The sequence below is a fragment of the Petromyzon marinus genome, chromosome 7, assembly GCF_048934315.1.
Source record: "Petromyzon marinus isolate PM22_M1 ecotype Great Lakes invasive population chromosome 7, UKy_Petmar_22M1.pri1.0, whole genome shotgun sequence".
In the NCBI taxonomy this organism is placed as follows: Eukaryota; Metazoa; Chordata; class Hyperoartia; order Petromyzontiformes; family Petromyzontidae; genus Petromyzon; species Petromyzon marinus.
Genome location: NC_133673.1, coordinates 13,852,029 through 13,879,755, shown reverse-complemented (window position 1 = coordinate 13,879,755; position 27,727 = coordinate 13,852,029). Strand labels below are relative to the sequence as shown.

The 27,727-nt window shown below is 44.0% G+C and overlaps 1 protein-coding gene across 6 annotated transcripts in view; it reads right to left on the bottom strand.

Annotated features, from left to right (window-relative positions):
- AMBRA1 (autophagy and beclin 1 regulator 1) overlaps positions 1-27,390 on the bottom strand; it is a 109,915-nt gene extending 82,525 nt beyond the window's left edge. For 2 of the 6 annotated variants that reach the window (XM_032949239.2, XM_032949243.2), the window contains exons 1-9: positions 26,991-27,390; positions 19,379-19,814; positions 16,716-16,774; positions 15,267-15,450; positions 13,652-13,824; positions 12,275-12,341; positions 5,623-7,453; positions 4,829-5,135; positions 757-879 (exon numbers count right to left, since the gene is read on the bottom strand). In XM_032949239.2, coding sequence (XP_032805130.2) covers positions 757-879; positions 4,829-5,135; positions 5,623-7,453; positions 12,275-12,341; positions 13,652-13,824; positions 15,267-15,450; positions 16,716-16,774; positions 19,379-19,513 — 2,879 coding nt within the window. In that variant the 5' untranslated portion in view covers positions 19,514-19,814; positions 26,991-27,390. The remainder of the gene's footprint in view (positions 1-756; positions 880-4,828; positions 5,136-5,622; positions 7,454-12,274; positions 12,342-13,651; positions 13,825-15,266; positions 15,451-16,715; positions 16,775-19,378; positions 19,815-26,990) is intronic. The other 4 variants (XM_032949241.2, XM_032949245.2, XM_032949242.2 and 1 more) reach the window with 2 other exon arrangements.
- Between the last annotated feature and the right edge of the window lie 337 nt (positions 27,391-27,727).

Genomic DNA, 27,727 nt, shown 5'->3' with positions numbered 1-27,727 from the left:
GTCCTTTAAAGGAGGCAATAACGCTTTTGTAAAAAGACAGTTCTGAACAACAGTCATAGCCACGAAATACAAACGACAGACGTGATCATCACTTTCAATACCGAAGACTACGCCAGGCACAAAACAAAACGAGGCTCAATGAGAAGATGCGTCACTGCTCGCATTTCCTTTTTAGGCAGGTTTCGGTCGTGATGTGAACAACGGAGGACCCCTAAGTGACAGTTTCCAAGCAAGCGGCAGTGGGGATTCATGGAGTGCAAAGAGACACGTGGGATTGAGTGATGGTAGAGTGCATAGCACACGACACTACGAACCTGGCGACCTGAGATCGATTCCCTATCATGGCTAACATCAGTGACACAGACAAACTGAACAGTGGTCCCTAAATGGTGACAACAAATCAAATAATCATGAAAAGGGATGATACATCAGTTTTAATTTCAGCCTATCATCAGTCTATGAAAACTTCACACAGAACAAGCCCAATCTTGTCAAATTTTGGAAGCAAAGCAGGCTTGATGCTGGATAATGCTTGGATGGGCAACCACTGCGCATAATACACGTGCCATAGGCTAATGCGGAACTACAATGTCAGCACCACGCAATCCCACTTACGGTAACGCAAAAAGACCAGCGTGCAGCGCCCTGACCGGCAAGCCATGGGAAAGCCCTCATCCAGCAATGGACAGATAAAAGGGCGGTGCATGTGGAGGCAGACAACGCTATCAGGCACAGGGCAGAACAGCTGGCGCCCACCTGGCTGGGTCGGGGTACAGAGGGTGCTCCCTGGCCCCGACGCCATCGAAGCTGGTGATGGCACGGGCGAGCGCGGCCGTGGACGGGCTGACAGTTTCACGCTCCGTAGCCTGCAAGAGCCTCCTGTAATGCAGCAACATCACGGGGCATAACGCCACACGGCCAAAGAGAAGTGACCGCATCGCACTGGTAAATCAGCACAGGAAATGAAATTCCACAGATAATTGCAAGTTTTGTAACCGGTAGGCAAATAGGAATCTCTTTGGCAAATTTACCATCACTGTGCGTACTTACACCATAAAGCGATTTAGTTTCAATTTGCGGAAGGCTAGAGAAGACTTATTACGGTCCACGCTGACCGCAAATTCTCTGTATGATCTTGAACGTGACGATAATCAAGGGCGACTCCTCGGCACCGTGCTTATTTTTAACACTTCAGTTAACCATCAGCAACTGATGACATGCCACCATATATGGATACAGGAGAAAAACATGAAGCCAGGTTTATGTAATGAGCTGCATATTATATGGGGTTTTTTTTAGCTGTGGGCTATCTTCCATTTTGATTTAAAAACATGTTTTATGACACTTGCATGCTAAAATAAGCCCAAACATTCAAAGACCCTGATGTAGGCCCAAAAAGAGATTGGCTATAACAAGACGAAAAATGTAGGGCTTGGGAGAAAAGCTCATTAGCCACTTAATAAAAGACTTCCTCAGGAGGTCAATTTAAACCAGACAATTGTAGCAGTTTTCACTTCACAAATGCAAAAGCAATTAGGTGACAGCATAATTCACCTTCTCAATTATTCACCTTAAATTGACCTCATTTAAAATGCTTTTACAATTCATTTTGGCACAATTCATGTTCAGGAAACAATTCACCAAGCGGGCTCAATAAATGAGCTTCAGCACGCGGGGTTCAGAACCACTGCGGTCCTCAAACAAAGGCGGTGGAAACACGTTCATTGGTTGCGCAACATTTAATAAGCGGACAATTAACACACGGAGATAAATACGGATGCAAACATCCAAAAAAAATATGCAACATAGTTTATAAATTATTACATTTCACCAAGGTTATGATTTAGAGAACGCGCAAAATAGCTTTTGGTAACATAACAAGCGTGTCCCTTATTAGTCACTACGGGTCTATGTTTAATTACTTGCACCAGTGCAGGGTTTGCCAATACATTTAATATCGGGGAGGCCAACAAAACAGGCTCCTTGGAAACGTCTGTTTTGCCGAACCTCCCTACAGCGGCCTCACCAATCAATCATTATCAAATTAATGCAGGCCACCACTGCCACCACGAACAAAAGAACAGCTGTGTCCAAAGAAGCCAATTCTCCCAGCACTCTGAGACACTGGATTTAATTATAATGGGACCTTTATGCCAGTACCAAAGTATGAAAAAATATAATTAAAACGTGTGGTTAATACAGTAACTTGATTCCTTGAAAAAGTTATCTATTTGGTGTTTGAACATCTTAACACCTGTTTTATTGCCAGAAATGGGTAAAACATATTCTTATTTTTCATACTGGATTTAATTGTTTGTGGTCAACATTCGTGGGTGCTTAATCTAGGCCTTGCCACTGTTGCCAATAAAGTTATAAATCATCGCCACAATACGTGACTTTACCGAAAGAACCAAGAATACCAATTGTATTGTTATTATTTTATAATAAAAATATTAAAATATAAATAAAAATATAATAAATTTATTTTTATTATTTTATTTTATGATAAAAATATTTTTTACTATTTTATTGTTTCCCTTCTACATGACTTTACCGAAAGAACCAAGAATATGAATCCCTGCAGTCACTAAAGCTTTAAATCAAAATTTAATACAATTGGTGTTATTTTTTTATTGTAATAGTTGACAAAAACACATTATCATCACACCCAACTAGTCATTTACACCTTAAAATAGCACACTTTCAAAAGAAGGCCAGCTGCGCTGGGCCAAGTGAGTGCAAGCAATTTGCAAAAAAGGTCAGGATTGTGCGACATACAGGCAATGTCGGTAAGCCCATCTGCAACACTCATTCTGGGAGGACAAGCCATGTTCGTGGCGGCTCGTCAAAAGACCTGCTATTTATGTCCACTGACCACGTGCAAAGTATGTTTGCAATCAACATTTGCGAATAATCGTAATGCCCACCGCGGTGCAGAGGGTGAGAATTGCAGATGTATGGAATCTAATCAGGGGTTTCCCAACATTCTTCAGTGACAAATTGGTTCAATGCAACAGGACATGATATGGTTGACATATAAAATTGACCAAGTGTAACAAAACTATTTTGCTCAAGCTCGGGAAAAATTCAATAAAGACAGGGCAACATTAACGTATATTATAATGGACTGGAACATCTGAAGGACATAACAACACGATAAGCACCCGCTACAATAAGCAGCTGTCACATGCCTTTCCGCAGCTCATTCATCACACACACAGCACACAGGAAGACCAGGAATAATATCTTGGACATGGTTTATAATCCTCCTACTCGTATCACACAGGACAGGCCCAGGCATTTGGCCAATAAATCAAAAACGGGTTAGACTTACCACAACTTATAACAAAAGCAATATTAACTGAAATCGAAATCCAATTTCGAACAGGTTAAGTCCAGGGACGTGCAGAATCTTCCAAGATGTATTACACCTACAGAGTACATGCTGCATTCTCATCCATCCCATGTAATTCAAAACACCTCTGTGGGAAAGATGCTCAGTGTGCATCTGCTGCACGTTGCTGCCCTCTGCTGGCTGGCTACGTTACAAGTGCAGCAAAAAAAAATACTAAAGTTGCACGATTGTTTATATTCCACGAGGCAAACTGAAAACCGATTAGCCGTCAAATGCTGACGACACGTTAAACAGTCCGTGCGCATTAGTTCTCCTTTCTTTCAAACGACACTGCTTAGTTGAAGAGCGGTTGCGTCATGACGTTTATGTCGGCGTCAATCTCGCACTGGTGATTATGCCAAGCTGCCAAAAGAAACTATACGGCAGCTTATTGCCTGAAAGCCCCTCATTTTAATGCAAAGATTAAAAGAGATATTGAAGACAAATGCTTTACTTTGATTCAAAGCAAAACCTAAATATAATTAAAGCAGCTAAGGCATTGATCTCCGAAAGTTTCGTTTTATGACAATATGGGCATCATTTTAAAATCGTTTTTTAAAGTTTATTTCAAAATCAGATGTATTATTTGAAAATGTTTTGCTTACACGGTGCCAAGGGTGATTTGATGGCATGAGCAGGTGCCCGTTTATGAGTGTGAAAAACACTTTCAAGTGCTAATTCACAATCTAAGCAACCTTACTAATGGCAGGGTGAAGCCAAATGAATATCAACATGCAGGAAAGGAAAAAAAAGTACAACTCCAACCAAACTGACAATATGATTACGATGGACTAGAATCCCTGTAGATAATTGAAGCCATTACAAAGGACAGATGTCTTGGCAATAATTTTCAACCCACGCTCCTTATCCGTTTGTCAGCTGCAATAAACACTTCACCACCCCCACCGCCGCCCCCCCCCCCCCCCAAATTGTCTGCATTTAGAATTTCCAAACATCTGCGTTTGAATCCCACTGCGACATACGGTGTTCGATCGACATCGTGATTTCGCAGTGTCAAAAATATATTTCATCAAGGTCTAAAAGTAGATGAGGATTTTAGATTTGAAATACACACGGGTAAAGCATGCAATGGAACAAGGACAACCACATGAACTATATTAAAAACAGCCCCATTCCAGATATTTGAAGTACATAGCCCCAAGCAACAATTACATTTTATGACAGAGGGATGTTCGGTATTACCAAGCATAACAAGCTATTGCCAGGGTTTGTTATCAGCCCACCAAGTCGACGTGAGCCAAGCCCCAAATTGCCCTAAGGGGCAGCACTTACTGACAAAATTAAGTTAAGGAGGTGCAGCCGGGGGAGACGCAATTAAACAAAGGTGGGATCACCTCAAAAAACCTCGCAAGGAGGAGCGGAAAGGGAAGCGTGCCCTCCCTTGGTTTCCGATGGCGCCTACGAAATTCCCACCTGTGCAGAGGATCGTCGCGCTCCGCGTCGTGGTCGTCCGTCTCCTCCCTCGCTCCCCTGCCGCCGCCGCCGCCGCCGCCGCCACCACCCGCCTGCGTTCGTTCCATGGTCCGCGTGTACGCCCGCTCCCTGGGCCTTCCGTCGCGGACGCTCACCGGACCGCCGCCCGCTCCCAAGCCGGTTACGGCTCCGGATCCGGCGCCCGGGCCGCCAGAGCCCGAGAGGCGATCACTGAATTGCCGAGAACCGTAGAGCAGGCCCAGGCGGTTTCCATAGCGCGACGGGACCTCCATCCCGGAACCGAGGCCTGTGCATTCGATGGGAATCCACACGGAAATTCATGGCTGCTCCACTGCTAAGTAAAATGTGTGCTGTTATACAGATGCGTTTCTAGTAGACGTGTAGTAATAATGGCATGCTTAATTTTTCAGAAGGCATTCTTGTGCTCATATAGACATGCATCGAATAGTGTGTGTGTGCAGGAAAATAAATCATTTAACATGTATGCACATTGCATGGTAATGTTATATTCGGGCTAATTCAGTCAGCCGAACTGCAAAAACTAGAGTAAAAGAGCACTGCAAATGAAACGGTAAAAATTTGACAAAAAGTTGATTCAGTCGAATTGTGACCACGAACCTTAACAGTTAAAATATCTAAAGAGGGGGTAACTGAATAGTTATGTACCAAGTTACCAAAGTGTGCACAAAGGGAACAGGAACGACTTTAGTGCTCTTTGTGATTGTGGGTGCTACGAGCAATCTACGAAAAATTACCCCACTTGCGTGTCTCACCAGCAGGTGTAGCGTAGCGTCCCACGGCCCCCCGTGGAGGCAGGAAAGGTGCAGTTCCTCCCAGGCCAGGGGCATCGTATGAGGAGGAGCTCACGTGCGCCATGCGCCCTACGCCCACACCAACGCCTTCGTCACTGTTGTCCGGTCCAGGGTAAAAAGGAGACAAGTGCGGCGGTGGCGGAGGAGGCGGCGGCGGCGGCGTTGGCGCCGGCGGCTGCTGCTGCTGCTGCCCGTGAGAGAAGCGTTCCCAACGACGAGCGTCCGAGTTGAACGTCAAGAGGTTGTGGCAGGCGCGACAGCGATGAAAGTGAACGGAGCCTGAAGAAGAGCCCATGGCTGCTGACTCATCCTCGTCACGATGCTGCTGCTGCTGCTGAGGTAGGTCATAAAAGTCAGGAGACTGAACAGGAACGTCCAAAAATGACTGCGACGGTTGGAGTCTGCCCGAAAAATCTAATTCCGCTCCGTTGTTGTTGTTAAGATTATCGTCCACGGTGGAGTCTCCGGAGAGACTGGGGTATGCGGGAGCTGGGTTTTCTAAATGTGTCGTTCCTAGGTACATATCGATGGTGCTCTGCACGTCGGCGTGGTCTTCCCTTACCCCTGCACGGTCACTGTCACGGCTGGCGCCAGCGGTCCAGCTCGTGCCCGAAGCCGCGCCGACGCCGTCTGGTGCCGCGTCTCGCAACAGAAAGCCAGGCTGCTGCACTGCGGTCTCCGAAACTGGAGGGAGTGTGACGGCAGGATCGGCGGTCAGTGCCGACAGCAGGCGGGGAGCGGTGACCGTGAAGTCGGGCCGGGAAGACTGAGCGCCGTAGGCAGCCTCCTCGTCGTCCGCGCCTTCCGCTTCGACCGCGACGCTGCCAGTGGCCCCGAGCACAGTGCGCGTCCAGCCGGTGCTAGATATGACGCGGTTCGCCTGGCTGGCGCTTGATTGACGAGCGCTGCCTGCCACCGCGAGGTTCCTTGGCAGACCCGAGCCCTCGGACCTGTGAGGCCGAGGCGGCGTGGGTGGAGAATCCAGCCCGGAGCGACTGGTGCTGGGAATCGCCTGATCGGCCTCGTAGGTGGCTGCCGCAGAGTCGCGACTCGCGCGGGGCATTGAGATGCGGGGCTGCGGCACCGTGGAGTACGGCAGCCCCACAGAAGCGGCCGACGTTGCTGGGTATGCCGCAAAGTTCGGTGCGCTGCTGCCGCCGCTGCCACCGCTTTGCTGCGATGAACTCTGAGGCTGCGCACTGAACTCGGAAGGAAGCGAGCGCTGCTGCGAAGCAGACAGGCTCCTCGAGCGGAGCAGCGGAATGGAGGGAGCGGTGGTGAAGTGACCCTGGCTTGTCGGCATGGTGGACGAGGAAGATGTGGTGAGATAGCCGAAGCGATCGCGAAGCACCGTGTAGACCGATGTACGACTTGTTTCCCGAGGTGACTGGAACGAACCTACGAAGTAAGGGGACGTCCTGCTCGCCCCTTCCATTGGCGAAAACGAAGCGGACTGACTTAACGAGTTGTAGCCGAAGGGCAGGCTGCTACTGCCGCCACTGCTGCCGCCACTGCCGCCACCACCGACATCGCTCGTCGGAGCGAACATGCTGGAGGAGTAAGGAGGGGTTCTGCCCCCCGCATCCCCGTGCAATGAGGAGCCTCGGTCCGGAGCGCCCGCATGGCCGGATGCGCCGTCTGCCCCCACGCCCGAACCGGCCCCACCAGGTGGCCGGAACGGAGGCATGTGCAAGTAGTTGTGCAGCATGGGCGCTCGGCGGATCAGCTGAGCGTGCAGCATCAGCCGCTGCCGGATTGAGACGTCGGGCGAGATCTCGGTGTCCTCCTCGGGCTGTTAAAACACACCACACGCATGCGCACACACACAGGCTGACAGTGTTAAAGTTGCATTTCCACATCTGCTATTTTACATGCAGTCAAATTTTCGATTATACGGGATAATCAGGGGGTGGGGGGGGGAAGAAATGGCCCGGATAAAGTAAAAACCCATCATGCAAAATATAAGCAAATTAGGCTATTGAAAAAAAATGTGTTTCCTGTGTAGAATTGGGGTGAAGAAGATATATGTGTCGTCTGTGTTTATTGCTTCAAGTAATCGGTTTACTTTGCTGCTGACGTGTTTGCAGTCACATCTGCAGCAAGCCGCTGACCTCCAGCGAGGAGCAGCTAATAATTAACAAAGTGAGCATAAAGTAATTTATGTAATTATTCGCAGGTACCGTTAATCCACAATCGGGATATTCTACGTATAAATAATAAAACGTCAACAAAAGGTTGATCAATTAAAAAGTTTAACTTTGTTGTCTGCTTACTACACCAGCTTTTATGCTCATTTCACCAGGTAAGATTTCCAGAAACCAGGATGAGCTCCATTTGCAAAAGTAACATGTGGCATTATTTTTCCAGTGGGAGGGAGGGGCAATTATTACTATGTATGGCACAGATTGAATAATTGCTCGTCATTAAAAAATTGGCCTACTTTTGCGAGTGACGTCGGGAGAGGAACTTTGACGTCGACTGTGGAAGCATACTATGGTGCACATTTGTACGGTCGATATACACGCAGTAATCACTAGGGCAGCCGCTGGATTCGAACCGTGAACCTCTAGTCCAAGCGGTCAACGCACTACTTCTAGGCCACATCACTACCCATAATAATGCAAAATCAAGGCAATGCATAATCAAGTTATCATGCAAACATTCATATCGCAGCCTGAAATGCCGGCATTATAAGAACCAGCTACTAATCAGTATACTAAAGGACATTCTTAAGAGATTATTCTTGACCGTGTTGCTTCAGGCAACCAAGTAAAACAATTTTTTACTCCTATCGATGATTACGTACATGTAATACTTTCAACAAAACCAACATAGAAAAATAAAAACCAAGATAGAGGATCACCATGTCCGGTATAGGTGACCAAACTTATTTAAAAAGGCATTCTCTGTTTAGTTTTTCATCTTGCTTCTTTAGTCTTTCTCTCCCTGGTTACATCTCAATTATTTTCCTCTTTCACATGCATGGCACTCCAAGATGTTTTAGGGCACCTTATAAATCAAAATTATGACCAGACGAATGGATTTAAAGACAGACCTGGTATGCAATCCAACACAAACGAAAAATACACAAGAGCGCACAGGTAAAGTTGATTTTTCAAACTTTTGTAAATGTCTCCATATAAACCTACTGTCCACATCCCTCCACTTTCCTGACAGCACAATTTAGATGAATTAGAAAAATGTGTAACGCACTCAAAAAAAACATGAACATTTTTATATTAATCAAAAGATGCATCAATTAATGCACGTGCAGACAGCACACGTTTTCGAAAATTGCAGCAGTGAAATCTGTGAATTGGCTATAACAGATAAAACCCTTCTGTAGATGCTTTACTCCAATGACTATCCATCAATGAAAAACTCCAATGTGTGCGCTCTCCGGAACACATATTTACCTCTTTAGTTTTCTACTCAATTTAGCATATTAATTTACTCAAATTAATTTATTTTACAGCAGATAAGTGTACTCTCTCGATACACAAAAGACGTGTGACACGAAAGCAAACACCTGCCAAGTATTTTGCATTATCTATCACCTACAAATTGCAAAAGCAAGATAAAAAATAATGCGTTGTGCAAAACTGCCGCGCACAGTCCTTATCTACGTACATTAATCAATGCCTTATTTCATCACAGTTTTCATCACAAGATAATTAAAACTTTAAAAATTCAACTGGAATAACACAAACAAAAAAGCCAACAAACTGAATGCGACGCTGTACGGACTCGCAATTCACAACCCTTCAAACGACTATGCAACATTGCATAGAGTAGCATTACGACGCATCATGCAAGCGATGCAGTTACAAGCATGCAGAGAGGATACCAGACCGCCCGGCAAGTAAGGGTAAAAACTGCCAGTACATACACGTCTCTCTTGAGGCTGTGCGAGAGGTGGGAGGGTATTTTTACACAGCATTTATGCACTATGAAATCATTTTCGAAGCAAGTCAACCTGCAGAATGCCCCCGCCAGATACAAGGGCCAAATGAAATTTTTGCAACTTTTGGCCTTGAGAGACTGGATCAAACATGGGTCACTGAGATGGGAGGACAATTCCCTTGCCACGCAAGTCTATTTTCAGCCCACGGCTCAAGATAAGCATGTGTAGATGTGTGCGTGTGTGCGTCTGGTTCCATTTCCGCTCGCATCTTATTTATTATTTTACAAGTAAATTCAAGTATTGGCTGTAACAATCTAATTTCTTAAGACCGAGATCAGAAGCCGCGAAGGGGCAAAGCTCATTTTATTGAAAAATGAACATTAATAATTAAACACCATTGCAAAAGAGACAAGGCAGTTATTACCTTCTACACATCAAAATCTATTTTACAAAGGGCACTCTCCATCCATTTGAATATGCATGCCTGACACCATCTACATCCTTGCTCATATTTTTGCAAAGCTAATCAAATAAAGTAGACATACTGCCTTTATTAGATTTTTGTGTAATTTATCCTACTTGAGCGAATGTCATTAAGTTACAATTTGGCAAGAATAATATATTTAAATTTACGAAGCATGCTTAAGCTGCACAAACCTTCACTTTATTCAACAGTGGCTATGCTGGAACAAATGGCTCGCAATCTGACAGTTGCGAGTTCAAATCAAGGTTGAGGCTCAACTCGGCCCCATCATCCCTCAGGGGCTGATAAGACTAAGGTACCACTTTGTGGAGATGTTAACGCTATGTTGTCCAAAGGAGACAAACAACAAAGATCCCCCATATAGCCTCAACAGACATTTTGGGCAAGTGCTGTTAGAGAGCACCTACGAAGGTCGGCACGGCGCACGAGAAGTGGATGGCCAGCATCACTTCTGGCAAGCTTCGTCTCCCGAGTGGTGATGTTTATACACCGCACCAGGTAGTCATTTGAGGCTGTGTCGACCTAGGGGACGCCCAGGAGCAGTTTAGAAATCGTCATTGGTGTTGGCAGCTACACTATCGCTTCCCCATGGCCTCCGGCAAAGGAATGAGGAAATTCCACTACCGGCTCAAAGGCTCAAAGCTGTATACAGGAGATGCCCACTGCTTAAATGCTAATTTGAACAGGAAATCACTAAAGTTTACTTTTTTTGAGTAAAGAGCCTCGTCAATCTGTTCTGGCAACTTCCCATCACGCCACGGTTTAACAAGCCACTCTAAACAATTGTGAGGACATGGCAGTGCAACTGTGTCAATGCTGCAGGGCAGCTTATGGTGGGTTACATAAGCATATTTGTGCAGCTAAGTCAACACGTGAATACGGATAGGCACATAGCCCACCACAATACACACCCCATAAATAATTATTTAGATTATCAGATTATAATCTGTGGTATTTAAAATGTAAATATCGGGAGCTCATCGGTTGCAAAGTGGCAAGCAACAGCATTGCGTGATTATTGTAACAAGCATTTTCAAAGGAAAATTTGTCAACCTTTCGCAACGTTAAAAACACTACCTCGGCAACAGCAACTCGTGCACTTTAACGACAGACAATACTGCCCTCTATGGTTACAACACGAAGCTCTTGTTAAGCACAACAGCCCGTTAGAAATTCTATAAAGTGGCATAAGTCCATTCCAGCACTTCACCGTTATCCATTACGGTTCTTGAGGGCTCGTAATAACTGCGTGTGTAAACATCCGTCGAGGCAAGAAATACATTAGAGTTGTCTGCTGTCGCATGGCTTACGAGCGGCTTTTCTGTACCTATAAACAAAAACGCAAAATGCTTGGCATGTGCCACGAATGCATATGCCAAGTGCTGTATATGCAAATGCACACAGGGAGGCAAAAAAACGGCATTATCTAAAATAAACAAAGGAGCACGGCACCACATGCTAACCACATGCTTGGGCTTGCCAATGAGAGCAGGGCCTTGAATGAAGCGTGGTCGTAAATTTGTTTGGCAGCTGCTATGTGGGTTTCTAAACGGTGCCAGAAGGGGACTAAATTATCTATGTTTTGCCATTACAATCACTATCACTTAAAGTGAAATTGAGCTGCAAACGACTCATTTATTCATTGCTTGTTCAAACGTACACATTTGTCTCCTCTAACAAAATACCAGATTAAAACAGGCAAGTGTTGTACTTGTATCCAACTCGCAGTTTTGTGGATTGTCCAGCAATTATAGGCGAAATGTTTCGAATACCGTTCCAACTTTACCAATAGAAAGTTTGAATTAGGCATTTAGAAGAGGCTAACTTTTCCCCATATAACATCCAGTGAAATCCTATCCCCGGTGCGTTCGAAACACACACACTCGCCACCTAATTATGACATGGCCCTTTCCTTTACAGGAAAAAACACAACTCTACCAAGTTTGATTCTGCGGCCCCATTCTGTCAACGTTACAGGAAACACATCACATTCCCCCAATGCCAATAAACGGATGTTCCAACTTCAAAGTTGAGGCAAAGAAGTGAATCTGTCATATGGCAGGCTCGGCTGAAGAAAAGCTCGACAGGATCTTCCCAAACAACATTCTTCTCTGGTGTTGCAGGAGAAATTGCAAGGTGAGCAACAGCTTCAAAGTGAGGCATCAAAAGAACGGGAATGCCAAGGCCACCAGAGAATGCCAAGGCCAGGGAGTTCTGCACCTCACCTGCTGATTGGAAGGGTTAACGATGGCCGTCAGCAAGTTCTGACCGAGAGGGTCGAAACGCACCAATCTGCAAAAGCGAGCAAAAAAAAGAGGTCAGCCATCGTCGCCGCAACCTCAGTCAAGACAAATATTCAATTCACACCGTTGGTATTTTTAGCTTCCGATAACATCAAAAAGCACTGCATCTTTGCCGACAGCAAAAAGTACCACTGCACACCCTCTTAAAGGCGTTGTATATTATCGCGCTCGTCCAGTGCTGATCAAGGTCAGGACAAAAATGTGAAATGTCCTGCCTACAGCGAGATATCAGCCGCACTCTATTAACTTGTGCAAACAAGAAACCCACTGTTTTAGGCACCTTGAATATCAGTTTACGGGGAGAACAAAAAAAATGCATTATCGTTTCAGGACTGTTTAGTGTCCAAACTGAAACCTTATAACACTTTTTAACTTTCATCTCCCTTTCCACGTCGCGGTTCGATACACAATTCATTTGCATTAGCCGCGTACACACTACTGTAATGTACTCGGGAAGGACTCCATGACATTCACATTTTGACCAGAGGCAAGAAGACCTTCTCGGGTTGCACATGCCCTCCCAATCCAATTGAATTTATGCTTAAAATCAGGCTTCATAACATACAAAACCATTTAGGTTCAGAAATGTATTTCTCGGTTGGTAAGCCCAAGAGAACTCAAAATAGATAAGATATAAGCAGGCATCAGATTCCAAAACATATATTCCAATACGTATATTTTTAAGTCAAAACACAGCCTGTCATTTCAACAGACGATGTTGAACATTTTTTTTTCCTTTAAATCATGAAAGTTCACCTGCAGCCTTAGACAAAACAATGTCCTTCACACCACCGATATGGGTGCAAAACACACAACAGATATTCTTTTACAGCAGTTCTCATTTACCTCTAGAATAAAAGTTTTACGAGCAATCCATCAATGCACAGCCCTCCTTTTTCAATACACTGCTGGATGTTGTGAATGGTCAGTGTTATATAACCATCCTTCACCAAATTGGACAGCGAGGACTGGTAAAGGCAGGAAGCACAGACAATAGGGGCATAATGCATTTTGTTGCACTGCCTTCTGCTGGCCATCACACAGCCCCACAGCCTACAACACCTGTTAAGCATGGTACTCGGCCAATTAGCAACTACCCTTGCTCGATCCTGCTTAGCTTCCAAATTTTCACGAAATCGGGCACATTCTGTGTGATATGATAGTAAGCAGTCCATCAGATCAAAATTACATGCCAAATATGTATTTCACTCGTGCACTCTACTCGGGACTTTTTGGGTGTGGTTGTAGGTTATCAACAGTCCGAGATATTTAAATGTGTTTATCGTGGCGAAGGCACACCGAACTCGCTCCATCTCATTGGCCGTCTTCACGACGGCGAAGGGCTCGGGGCGGCTCCAGTCCCAGAAGTGAATCTCATTGGCCGTGGCCACCACAAGCAGCTGCACCGTCGGGTGGAAGGCCAGCGACGCGATCGCCATGTTGTTCTCCGTGTACCAGCTCTCACTCCCACCCTGTTTTCATATCACGCAAAAGGAAACATTTTATTTGGTGTGTTTCCGCAGCCACTCATAATCCGAGTGGGGTCTTCAAGTGTTAGGGCGATTGTTGAGCTTTTTTTTCTCTCAAGCTTTTGCCATGCACTACCACAGTGTGTGGCACTAGCAACTTTCAGCTAACCATCAAAACAAAGACGGTCACTGCATCGCGAGCTTTCAATTGCACTTCTGCGGCCGTCTGGAACGCTCATTCCGATATTAGGAAGCCACTGGAGCTATGCACTATCAAATCTAGACTGAAAACTAATTTCTTTAGAACTGCTTTTTGTGTTTAGTTTGTTGTCCTTTCCCCGCACTGCCGAATAGCACGGTTGGCTACATACGGTGCAAAGGAAGTCAAAAATACTTACATATGCAGTAATGCTCAACAAATGAAATGCTCAACAAATGGCCTTACCTAGAAGACCACATACTTGGAAAAGCAAATTAACAGCAATTATCAAACTACTGATGCATGAAGGCCTCTCCTAGCTGTCAACAGTCTCACAAACCTGCAATCCAAAAACTCCACCGAGCACCTACACGAGCCGATTTCATCATTGCATCTCTGCACTGGACACGCTCGAGGAAGCACTCCCTGCTTTGGCTGCCACTCCATCCTTAGCCTCGATCACTGTCCATCGCCCCTTATAGCAATGTGTCCCATCAAAACCCACTTACATTTCTTAACGGTCAAAATTCCGTCTAACATTCATATGCGAGGTAAGGGGAGGCCTACTTTAAAAGTAAACAAAGAAAAGAGAAAAAAATCGCCATATCAGCGTAAGGCTGCAGTGTTAACCGGCCACCCTCAGCTCTTGTAGCTAACAATATATTTTTTTCAGTTTCCCCATGGGACACGGGACACTCCGGCAACCAGGAAGACCAGGCAATTGTTCTGATTTCCCTGACTCAAGCAGATTGACGTATACGGCAGCCGCTTTGGCGAAAGAAAACACTTAAAAGTACATATTCTGTGGGCATCCGGAGCTGAGAGGTCAGCACAAGGTTACATTGAGTCAATTTATATGTGAATGGGATTAGCGGTTCAGCCGCTGCAGCCACTCACAAGTATAATAGGGAATCCACCCTTGTTCAAGGACAACACAAACATGTTTTACATCATTAACTGAACTAATAGTGAGTGGCAGCAGTGGACTTTTATTTTACCAGGTGTGAAATCCATTGAGACTGAAACTCTCTTTCCAAAGGGTGACTTGGATCAACAAATAACACCCAAAAAAAACACACATTGTAGGAGGGCACCATAACATTCTAAAACTAACAACAAAAAGATAACAAAAGGAAAAAAAACGTCAAGCAGATGAGAAGTTAAAGAGACTGGCCGGAGAAAAACCTAGAGGCACCAACCGCACGCCAACCCAGGAGCGGTAAATTTGTAAGAGACGGCAACTCACGTGCAGGTCCCAGATGCGAACCTCTCCGTCCAGGCAACCGGACGCTAGCAGCCCCTTTATAGACGGGTGGAAGGTGACGCACCACGGCGTGCGACGGTGGCCCACCAGCGAGTGCGTGCACTGGCCCGTGTACACCTCTGTGATGTAGATGTTGTGATTCACGTGTGTCGATGCCATGAGACTCCTAGAATGACACAAGTGAATATATATATAGTTGAAAAGTTGGCATGAAATTGTACACTGGACAAGAGAAAGACATTTTTTTCCTAAAAAACGAAATCCAGAATTACAACCTAGTGCGATACAACTAAATAGTTTCAACCATCATATCGTCCATTGCTGGACGAAGGCCTCAGCGTCCTTGATCGTTCTGCGATGCAACAATCCACACAGCACTGGCACACAAGCAGATGCCATCGCTCTATTTCCTTGGTAGACATCCTTCTCAAAGACGCGTTCCACGCCTTGGCTGCCACCGTCACTATTTTTTACCATCGACCATCATCCCCATCTAGTGACAATGTCCTGTCCAGGCGCACTTGAGTCTCTTAAGTCCGAATTATGCTTATGACCTGCATTACATTCTACGCCTTCTGTATCTTATGTAAATAGTTTTGACCAGTGGAAAAATACGGAGGCTTGGGGGCATGGGGAGGGGGAGGAAGGGGAACCTGAGGACATCATTTAGTCGCACAATCTCAGCCTGATCCAGCCAGTTTCTAAAGGGACTCGGCATCTAATTCCAAACCTAAGGAGGAACTAAAAGATATGGGGATCATATTTGTTGAAAAATTACATCCCTACCAAAGTCAGAATTTAGTTATATTGATAAAATATTACACACTTTTCTGAGAAAAAAATGTGTCCAAAAACATTGTTGATCCTGGATTACCATGCCATCACATGGCTCTGTGTCACTTGAAGGGCAAGGCAGTTTAACAACTGCCGTAATGTGATTCTGAACATTTCAGATCCTGACGTGCAACACTTGACAAATATTGATAAATGTGAGTTTGTAGCATACTACATATGGTGAAGGATGTTCGTAATTGGAAACACTGCAACCATGGTAATTGGATGCGAATTGCATGGCTAGTTTGTGGTGCAACCGAACTCTTGAGTGACATTTATGGTATCCAGTAACACGTGGCTTCTGCATGGTATCGGACAACAATAATTTATTACAGGATCACTTCCAGATTCAAAATATACACTGTACCATCATTCTTGTCAACTCTTTTTTGTATCGGTTAGGTTTTCAATTTACCTTCATTGTGCTCCAAAACAAATTAAGACGTTGAAAGTTTGAAATTGGCTGGCATTAAACCGTTACTCAGAAATAGATCATGGCCAATATGCTCCCTGTCTACAAACCGCTGGAGTTACAATTAACTGTAACGATTCTCTTAATAACAATGGAGGGTAACGAAATTGGAAGTGTCAGCTCACCTGTCGGGGCTGAAGGCGAGCAGAAAAGTCGAACGCGGACTGTCAGGCAACTCCACTTTCTGCAAATAAATAACTTTTTTTTATTAAATCTGTTAAGGAACAACACAATATTTGCATCATCATCATCATCTTCGTCGGTCATGATCAATCCACTGCTGTATGAAGGCCTCACTCCCAAAGCCATCGCCATGATTCTGTGATGTAACAATCCACAGAGTACCTGCGCATGTGCCTATTTATATTTTGCATGCTAAACAGAATTCAAAGAAGCATTTTTAAATACAAAGCTTGCATTTGTATTCCATACATCAGCTTTTTATAAGGATTTATTTCATTTATGTGAAGTTGAAAAAAATTAACAAGAATATTGGGCATGACAGTATTAATGGGGGTGTGAAATGAAAAATTACTTAGATAAGCATAGAGAAAACAACCGGAAAGTACATTGCGGTGAGAATTCCAATATTTTGTAGATTTACTGGGGTAGTACAAATAAACTTGTGACTACATAGGCAGGAACCTCCAAAGCCAGCCTATGAGCAAAAACTGTGTACCAAATCATTTTTTATTTGTAAAATTTGTATCAGTCTCTACAAGACCCTAAGAAAGCTTGTGCTTATATATTGTAAATATATAAGATACAACCAAGCAGCACAAGATTATAGGTTATTTTTCGCTACAAAATAGTTAGAAATTTTAAAAACACCTGTTCTTCAAACTCTATTCAATGGCCACAAATTATATATTCTTCAATGTGCACACACCACTGCCCAAAGCCAATATAAATCAAACACAGGTGGTGGTCAGCCAAGGTTACACATCTGGTATTTTGGTAGTTGGTTTATTGCTCTTACGCCGCAAATCTATTTGGAAGCACTGCTCATCTAAGTGGAAACAGTCTTCCCTATAGAGACTTAACAAGGGCATTTTAGCACCATAAATCCACCCTGCGCATTCCTGCAGTGACTACGCATATAAAAGCACCAGCAAAAAAAGGGTAAGCCCACAAAATGGCAAAACGCTGACCAATTAAGAACACCGAGTCATATCGGGCAATTATCCGAACAGCGAGCACAGCTTGCGCCGTTCAAACGGCATCGAAAAAAGCTGCGGCGATCGGCGAAATAATCAAAAGCCCCTGCTCGCGATCCATCACGGACCGGCCGGCCGTGATGGATGTGCGTCACATGCAACGAGCTTTCCCGCAGAGCTACTCGGCATGCGGCGCACGCCCCTGCGCTGCTCTGGCCGCATGAGCGGCGTCGTTAACAATCAGCCCGGCGCAGCGGGACCTGCCGCCAGCCCCACGCTGTCCTCGCGCGCCCTCTCTGCACTCCGCAGCCAAGACGCAAAGCCCCCCCCCCACCGCCCGACGGCTCAGATTTCCAAGCGATAAAAGTGTGGCCAATCGCAATCCACTCAACCACCCTTTTTCTTATCAAAACAGTCAAACGTGGTGTGCCCCCAGAATTTGTTACTGAGAAACAAACATTCTACCGTTTGAGTGAGTGGGCGTTCTGTCCTGTTAAGTTGGAGATTGCAGTATTCCAGCTTCCAACTTAAGCACGCTTATTGCATTTACAAAAGACAACAAATGATGCACTCTGTACAATGCTGTAATAAAATACTGTATTATTATTTTTTCAGCTGGTATATGGGTTAGGACTTTCAACACTGTTCAGTTTTTTTTTCTTTAAACCAACAAAAAAAGCCTTAAATCACTCTTTGCCTAAAGCTATGCAGCTGGCACCAAATGGGACTTAAAACCCCATCCTATGACAAATAACCCGCTAGAGTGCCAACAGTTCAGCTGAGGTCAGGTCTTTACCCCGGACTGTATGTGTCAATTCATTTCCACTCACAAACACACTCTGGCACCTTTCCTCCCATGTGAGTCAGGCGGCTAACATTTGTTCGTGTAAATATTAACGATAATAAAGGGCATGAGGCAATTCGTCGAGGTTTTTATTAAATTCAGCACCGAATCATATTTAAAATATAATACAGGATTAGTACACCCTGCATGTGCTCCCATGCAGTTAAGGTTACCCCATTCCTAAACACATTGCACACTGAATTAATGTGGAAACTCCATGTTTATGAAAAGGGTCAAAGCAAGTCATGCTTTCTATATCAGTGAGCTGCATACATATGCCCGTCTGGTCATGCAAGTCTGTGTCCGCACTTAACCTGCTGTAGTCTGACCTGACCTACCCAAAAACAAAACATAAGATCGGCAATGTGTTTGATCTATGAGACAAAATAGCTGGAAAATTTTACAATTTACATATCTTCCAAGTCGCTGTAAGAGACGCATTTACCAATCCATAATTCCATTCAAGACAACAATATTACAGAATCGTTATCATTAACATTGTGTTTTTTTACATTTAGTTTAACAAAATTGGAATAAACTTCCCAGCCAGGAAAATCTCACAGTGGAAGTTTAATTTTATAATAAAACTGTCATTATCCAGTGAAAAGTAGCCTATGCAAGAGGCATAATAAAAAAGTATATGTTGGGAATAATGGGAAAGCCAAAAAAAATCTCACTGATACACAATCAACAAACAATGCTCACAGACCATAGGGGGAGGGATACATATGTTGGATGGAACACAGGTGTTGGGGCGGGGGGGGCATAGGGTGCTAGCAATTAGTACCTGGCTCTCCCACTGCATCTGGCAGGCCTTGTCCTCCGCCAGTTCCTCCAGGCCGCTGCGTGCCCCCATCCAACTGGCGCCCAGCTCACGCCCACTTAGGATTTGGACCGCATTTCTCCGCCGGCTGGGCCCCATTCTTGCCCGTCTGCTTGACTGGCTGCCGCTGTGGCCACCTCTCCCGATGAAAATGAAGTTGGAAAATAAAAAAAACACCTCTCCCTTACTGCCCCGTGTTCATGGAGAAGGCAAGCAGGTGTGTGGGACAGCTGCGAGTCAAATTAAATTGGTGCTCGCGCACGCCGGCATTGTCTCCGGAAGCGAAGGCGCAGCAGGAATTAGCGAGCGCCGCCACGAAGTCGGTGAGAATGGTCGAGGCAGCCACACTTGGACTGTTGGGCCGATGTCCCTCTCGCATGCTACGCACAGAGAACAGCACCTGAGCAAGGGGTTGAAAATTAAAACACGCACAAAATGCATAAAATATGAATGTGCACTCATGCCACAACTGCAGCAGACAGTGAAAAAGTTACAGCTACAGTGAGGGAAAAAAGTATTTGATCCCCTGCTGATTTTGTACGTTTGCCCACTGACAAAGAAATGATCAGTCTATAATTTTAATGGTAGATTTATTTGAACAGTGAGAGAATAACAAAAAAACTCATGTCACAAATGTTATAAATTGATTTGCATTTTAATGAGGGAAATAAGTATTTGACGTCTCTGCAAAACATGATTTAGTACTTGGTGGCAAAACCCTTGTTGGCAATCAGAGGTCAGACGTTTCTTGTAGTTTGCCACCAGGTTTGCACACATCTCAGGAGGGATTTTGTCCCACTCCTCTTTGCAGATCTTCTCCAAGTCATTAAGGTTTCGAGGCTGACGTTTGGCAACTCGAACCTTCAGCTCCCTCCACAGATTTTATATGGGATTAAGGTCTGGAGACTGGCTAGGCCACTCCAGGACCTTAATGTGCTTCTTCTTGAACCACTCCTTTGTTGCCTTGGCCGTGTGTTTTGGGTCATTGTCATGCTGGAATACCCATCCACGACCCATTTTCAATGCCCTGGATGAGGGAAGGAGGTTCTCACCCCAGACTTGACGGTACATGGCCCTATCCATCGTCCCTTTGATGCGGTGAAGTTGTCCTGTCCCCTTAGCAGAAAAACACCCCCAAAGCATGTTTCCACCTCCATGTTTGATGGTGGGGATGGTGTTCTTGGGGTCATAGGCAGCATTCCTCCTCCTCCAAACACGGCAAGTTGAGTTGATGCCAAAGAGCTCCATTTTGGTCTCATCTGACCACAACACTTTCACCCAGTTGTCCTCTGAATCATTCAGATGTTCATTGGCAAACTTCAGACGGGCATGTATATGTGCTTTCTTGAGCAGGGGGACCTTACGGGCGCTGCAGGATTTCAGTCCTTCACGGCGTAGTGTGTTACCAATTGTTTTCTTGGTGACTATGGTCCCAGCTGCCTTGAGATCATTGACAAGATCCTCCCGTGTAGTTCTGGGCTGATTCCTCACCGTTCTCATGATCATTGCAACTCCACGAGGTGACATCTTGCATGGAGCCCCAGGCCGAGGGAGATTGACAGTTCTTTTGTGTTTCTTCCATTTGCGAATAATCGCACCAACTGTTGTCACCTTCTCACCAAGCTGCTTGGCAATGGTCTTGTAGCCCATTCCAGCCTTGTGTAGGTCTACAATCTTGTCCCTGACATCCTTGGAGAGCTCTTTGGTCTTGGCCATGGTGGAGAGTTTGGAATCTGATTGATTGCTTCTGTGGACAGGTGTCTTTTATACAGGTAACAAGCTGAGATTAGGAGCACTCCCTTTAAGAGTGTGCTCCTAATCTCAGTTCGTTACCTGTATAAAAGACACCTGGGAGCCAGAAATCTTTCTGATTGAGAGGGGGTCAAATACTTATTTCCCTCATTAAAATACAAATCAATTTATAACATTTTTGACATGCGTTTTTTCTGGATTTTGTTGTTGTCATTCTGTCTCTCAATGTTCAAATAAACCTACCATTAAAATTTTAGACTGATGATTTCTTTGTCAGTGGGCAAACGTACAAAATCAGCAGGGGATCAAATACTTTTTTCCCTCACTGTATGGGTTCCTCAAACTTTTATTCGAAAGTCTTGATTTGAAGCTTTCATGACTGCAGGAATCCATACTCTCTGGTTCTTTCGGTAAAATCGCGTAGATAGAAAAAATAAATTATTTTATTCGAAAGTTTGATATTGAATTTAAGCACGTACTCTAGCTTTACAATTATTAAAAACCTCAAACAAGGAATAATGGTTACTAAGATGCATTGGTACCGAATTATTGCATCAAAATAAGAAGCCTTTACAGCACACAAAAATGGTGATAAGATTCTCACAAGACTCAGCAAAATATCATAACAAAGCACTTCAGTAAAGCAGACTTTTTGTGTTCTGAGAAGCTAGAGAGGTAAAGAATTATTATCATGGAAGATAGAACATTAACTAGCACGAAGGTTTGCTGTTTTAAAGCCTTTACCACACCAAATGATGAGCTATTGGGTTCCAAAAAGCATGCGTCCCTTGGAGGGACATATATGGAATGATATATGTAGCATATTTTCAATGTGCTTACGTTTGATTTTTTTTTTAAACACAGTATGTTATTATATGCAGTGCTGCAAATGTGTTTGCCATGTAAACCGTGTGTGCAATGAAAACAGAAAAAGGGAAAGCGAGACCCAATAAAATGTGTTGCATAAAGAATTATCCTTTACTATGCCAATTCACTGTTTCTCTAACCCATGCCACAAAATACGTGGAGTGACTCCATGAAAATGTGGATTTTTGCGCAAGGTGTGTTGGGTGTTAAACTGTAGCGAGAAACAGACAATTCCACCGTGCACCGAACGTTACCTGAAGAGCACATTGTCCTAAGAAAAACGCAAGCACCGTGTATAAACAAAAAAATAAGACGACAATCTCGAACGAAATGTCACCTTTGGTAAAATAAAATAAATCACCTTTAAAAATTACAATGGAACAGAAGATGAATGGCAGGGTGCATGTGAAAATAATGTTTGCATGTTGTAATTTAATACAGCCATGTACTACTCCCCGTTGACTTGGGAGAAACTAGGGCACTCTAATTTAGCGTGGACAAATGGTGCTCTGCATATGCAGTCACATGTAAGCAACAATCTTCTGCGCTTGACGAAAGTGGTAAACGTAAAAAATTATGAACGCAAAAAAATGTAAAGAAATATGACTTAAATACACGCATTAAGTTTAATGATATTATGACATTGTATTTTTAAGGATCAGAGGGAACAGAGTCTAATCACATTTATAAGTTACCATTATAGAAAGTACATGGCAAGTACAAACAAATCACTATCCTAAAACACACCATTTGATGATACCAATATTGACTGAGAAATCAATAAAAAAAACCCGGAGCCAAAGCTATATATCAAGTGTTCAACAGCGAAGACAAACACGTCTATCTCCCTTACCAGCGATTTTGCATCTTGACTTCACCGGTAACAATGTTAAAAGTTAAATAAGAGGATCTCGTGCCATTTACGCAAGTGACGAGGAATACAGGAATGTGATGTGGCCTTAAAGCAATTTGTGGCGTGTTGGTCATGAGGTTTAACAAGCAGCTGCAGGTTGAGTAGCACACAACGATATGACCTGGAAAGCCCTCCAAAGACAGTTCCAATTACCTCAGGCAAGGTGCCTACAATGCAGGATGGGTTTCAGATACTGTATTGTGTACACACGGGGCACATGCCTCGCCGCAATGTCAAAGGCTACACCCCTCTGCCGGAGGATGTCATATCTATTCTCAAAAAGTTGTGTCGAACAACACACCAAGGCACTCCGTGGCTTTCATTATGTAATTTAAGTCCATGAAGAAAACAAGTGGGCTTTAGAGGCAACTGCGGCTATTGGAATTCGTATCGTTGCAATTTCGAACTTTTTCTGAAAGCTTAACACTGAATTGATTTTATGACATCTTTCAACATCAGATAGGATAACGAGTAAATTCCGGTGTAACAACTATTTTTCAACATCTCACCCAACTACCAACTTTTTTTTGGGATTAAACTCTTGAAATATTACATACTTAAATATATATTTTAAAAGTGATTACTGCCCCCATAGATGTGGGGAAGGAAAACATTTGAATGTCCCCCCCCCCCGAAAATTATTATGCAGGAACCATAAATGTATCAATTTATAATAAGAATACAAATGTTCGATTATAATGCACACAGCATTTGCTCACTCTCGAAAAGAGATTACTAAAGAGGTGTGAGGAAGCACAGAAAAGCGGGAAGGCAGCCAGTCAGTGTCGGCCCCACCAATTACCCAAGCTCTGTGGACAAAACCCACGCATATGAAGGAGGCAATGCTTTCCCATGCCATGAAACGGATGGAGTCCACATTTTCTGTATCACCTTCACCTGGCAAACCAGGGTATGGCAAATCCATGCCCATGGGAAGGATGTATTATGACATTTGTGTGATCCACCAAATCTGAGCCAGATTTTTCCCCATTCCTAGTTCCCAATTCAGTTGAAACAAAGTGCTATGCAATAATAAACACGTGTTACGTATTAATGTTGTAAATGCCACAAACTTTCTGTTCCATGTGTGATTTCCTTTTTAACAATCCCACTCTTTCACACTTAAAGCTATGATTTATTGCTGTGTAGGTTTTCGTGGCTGTGTTGTACAGTATATAAGTACCAAGCACATGGGGTGAAATATCAGACATTCTACCAAACAACACCAAGTATCACTGAATGAATGACCATTATTCACAAACCAGAAAGCTGTTTTCCTGGTACTTGAAATGTTGAGTACATTTCTTATCTTATTTAAATAGAGATAATAAAGTTGGCTAACAAGTTTATACAGTAAATCAAACTGGCTTTAAAAAACCCACGAGCAATAACTTATTCTGGAAAAAGGCCTCCCCATAGTCTTGCAATTAAACAATCAATATAGCATCTGCACACAAGCTAAGATCTCTTATAACACAAACAACTGAAAAGAGTGCTTAAATATTGTAACATGGCCCACTCTTACCATACATAATTTAAAATTAAAAAATTATGAAAACAAAACATAAGTTGTAATTAACTTTTGAAGGTTTAAACCTATATTTACTTCTCTGGTCTTCTATAAAAATAACATGTCTTTTTAGGCCAAGTAAACACAATGTAAACTGAAATAATACTGTAGGGGACATTTACCAAATTTTTTTTTATTAGCTTAGATGATAAATAACACTAACAAAAAATGTTGTTCCTGAGTAATAAGTGTTATTTCCTAAATGCGTATGCCTCAAAAGTACAGAAAATGGCTATTATTATTCCCCACAAACTTTGCTTTTGTGACCAGGACACAAAAGCAAAGTTAATAATCCACTCCATTAATCACACTGTGTAACAAAAAATAGTTTTTGCTTCTGGGTAGTGTTATTTCCTATTCTTTGGTTCTTTCGGTAAAGTCACGTAGATAGAATAATAATAAAAAAGTGAATGAAAATAAAAATGTATTTCCTAATTGCGTATGCCTCGAAAGTATAGAAAATGCCTATAATTCCCCATAAACTTTGCTTTTGTGACCAGGACAGTTATATTTTAAAATTTACCTATTTGCGATGAGAAAAACGTGGTGTGCATTTGTGTCTTTCGTTCACATAAAGCCCTGGTCACAAAAGCAAGGTTTTGTGGGGATTAGGCATAACCAATTGAAAAAAATAACACGTTGTACCCAGGAACAAAAATTGTGTTACGTAGTGTAATCAAATACCTTGTCCCATTAGCAAAATGTGTACAATCAGTTCGAGAACAACACACCGTGTTTCAAATGAAACAAGTATTTTCTTTATCAAACTAAATAAATACTAGTTTTTCACATGTTATTTTAGAATCAATCTGCCGGGGCAGTCGTGCCTGAAGACTACTTTTCTTACCGCACATCTGCGGAAACAAGCAGTCGTGGCCTGTTATAAACGGCTATGTTCAACAGGCTAATACAGCATTTTCTTTGGTTCTTTCGGTAAAGTCACGTAGAATGAGACAGTCTCGTCCCTTCACCTGATGAAGGCCGCTTGTGTTGTGGCCGAAACGTCGTAAGAATATTATTGTGTTATTTTATTTTATCAATTTATTATTTTATTCTCATTCTACGTGACTTTACCGAAAGAACCAAAGAAGATGAATCCTTGCAGTCACGAAAGCTTTAAATCGAAATTTAATACAGCATTGTTTAACATATGACAAATAGACGTACGACTTATAAGCGTCTACTGTGCTTTTAATATTGTTACAGCACCAATGGCAATAAATTACCACACATTAATACCAATAACGCGTTAACAAAACTTCAAAGAAACACATATGCAAACAAATTTACATTAAAGTACATGAACATAAATCAAAACGAATTAATGCAAATTATTCACAATCCATCACCGAATGCATCTGGACAAGATGTTTAAAGTAATGTAACACGGCCGCTTATGCCCCCACCACCACCACCAACACACCGCTCTAAATAAAGAGCGGGTTGAACAAGTATACATAAACGTAAAATAACGAAACGATAACAACGTTGCGCGTGCAGTTAAAGCTCTCGAATAAAGTGTGTCACGAGATGCTGCTAAGCCTCACAACATGTGTTGCACAGGGGGTCCACGTGAGATGCATTGCAGTATTTAATAATCATCAACCATGGTCAGTCAACTGCTTGATGATCTCCCCAAGCCGCCGCCGCCATCCCTGCGATGTAATCACACACTTAGGCCCTTTTATACAAGGCAATTTCATTGCTCCGTCTCTCTGGTGGATGCGCTCCTGGACGAGTTCTATTCCTTGGCTGCCACTCCCCATCGTTACTAATGACCATAGGCAATCATCCCTTCAAGTATGATCTCTTTTGTAAAGCTTGGTAAAAACAACCCCACGAGGTAACAGCGGTGGCGAACACATTGTCGAAGTTGATTTCATGTACAGTGCCTACTTTAATTCCCCGTTGGGTTATGGCCACCACACTCCTGGCCAGTGTAACGGATCATTTAACGTCCACTCTACAACAAACGGCGAGATATAATCTGATGACACACACGTTACCGTACCTTTATCGGCAGAAATAATAACGAACGACGGCGATCACAAGGACAAAAACTGGTCGACTCGGAAACTATCCGCGATTGCTCAGCAGTGCTCTGCGAAGGAACCCAACCCATCACCATTATCGCCCAGCAACGATCGCGCTGAAGGCACACGTATATTCACAGGCGCTCTGTATTAGCGGTACTTTAAGCAACATCATATGACGCTGGTGACTATTGTAACAATTCTATCAACGAATAATGATCTAGACAGCAAGAGACGGACCCGAACGCCACAGACGCCGCGTCTGCGGCCTTAGGCCTTAGGCTTCTCCCTCCCACCACCACCACCCGTAACAGACCCCCAAAACCCAAGCAAGCTTCTACCGCTCCCCTCCTCCTTCGCGGTCTCCACACACACAGAACAACGAATACATCACGAGCGAGAGCAACTCGCGGTAGAATAAGAAACAAAAGACTCTCGTACCTGCGTCGAGCGTCTCCAAGGGCCCAACCTCCTGGGCCCGCGCAACGGCGCTCGCTTGGATCACCGCCACCGTCACCGTCGTCTAACGCGGCCGACGCAACGGAGCCGTGGCCGTCGCCGTCTACCCGCCGCCCGTGAGAGAAATGGTTCGCGGGGGTTCTCTTTGTCTCCGAGCACGCCGCCAGGTTGCCTCGCGGCTTCGCGTCTCCCGCCCCGAGCCTCGCTGTTTGTGTCTCTCGCGATGGGCGGACGCGGCGCTAGGCGAGGAGCGGCCCCGCTCGCCGCGCTGCCCCGTGTCGGCCCCGACCAGACGACCCAGACCAGAGCAGCCGCGCAGCGGCGGAAAGAGTCGATCGAGAGACAAAATTCTCCCCCCCTACCCCCTACCGCTCCTGCCTGCCTGCCTGCCGCCGCCGCCCCCTTCGCCTGGCTGCAGTGACAGCGACGATCGATTGGTCGAGCCTGGTCCCGTGCGTGAACGGCATAATCGATTAATGTACGCGCGTGGCGATCGATTCTTTCGTCAGTAAACTTAACACCATATTCTTGGGGGATGGAGGAGGTGTCTTTCGGTAAAGCCACGTAGATAGAATAGAAATAAATAATAATAAATAATAACGACGATATCACGACGTTTCGATCGCAACACTTGCAATCGTCATCAGGTGAAAAATATATCGGGAGAGCTGCTGAGAATATCTGTCAATATTTAAACTTAACACAATTCATATTCTTGG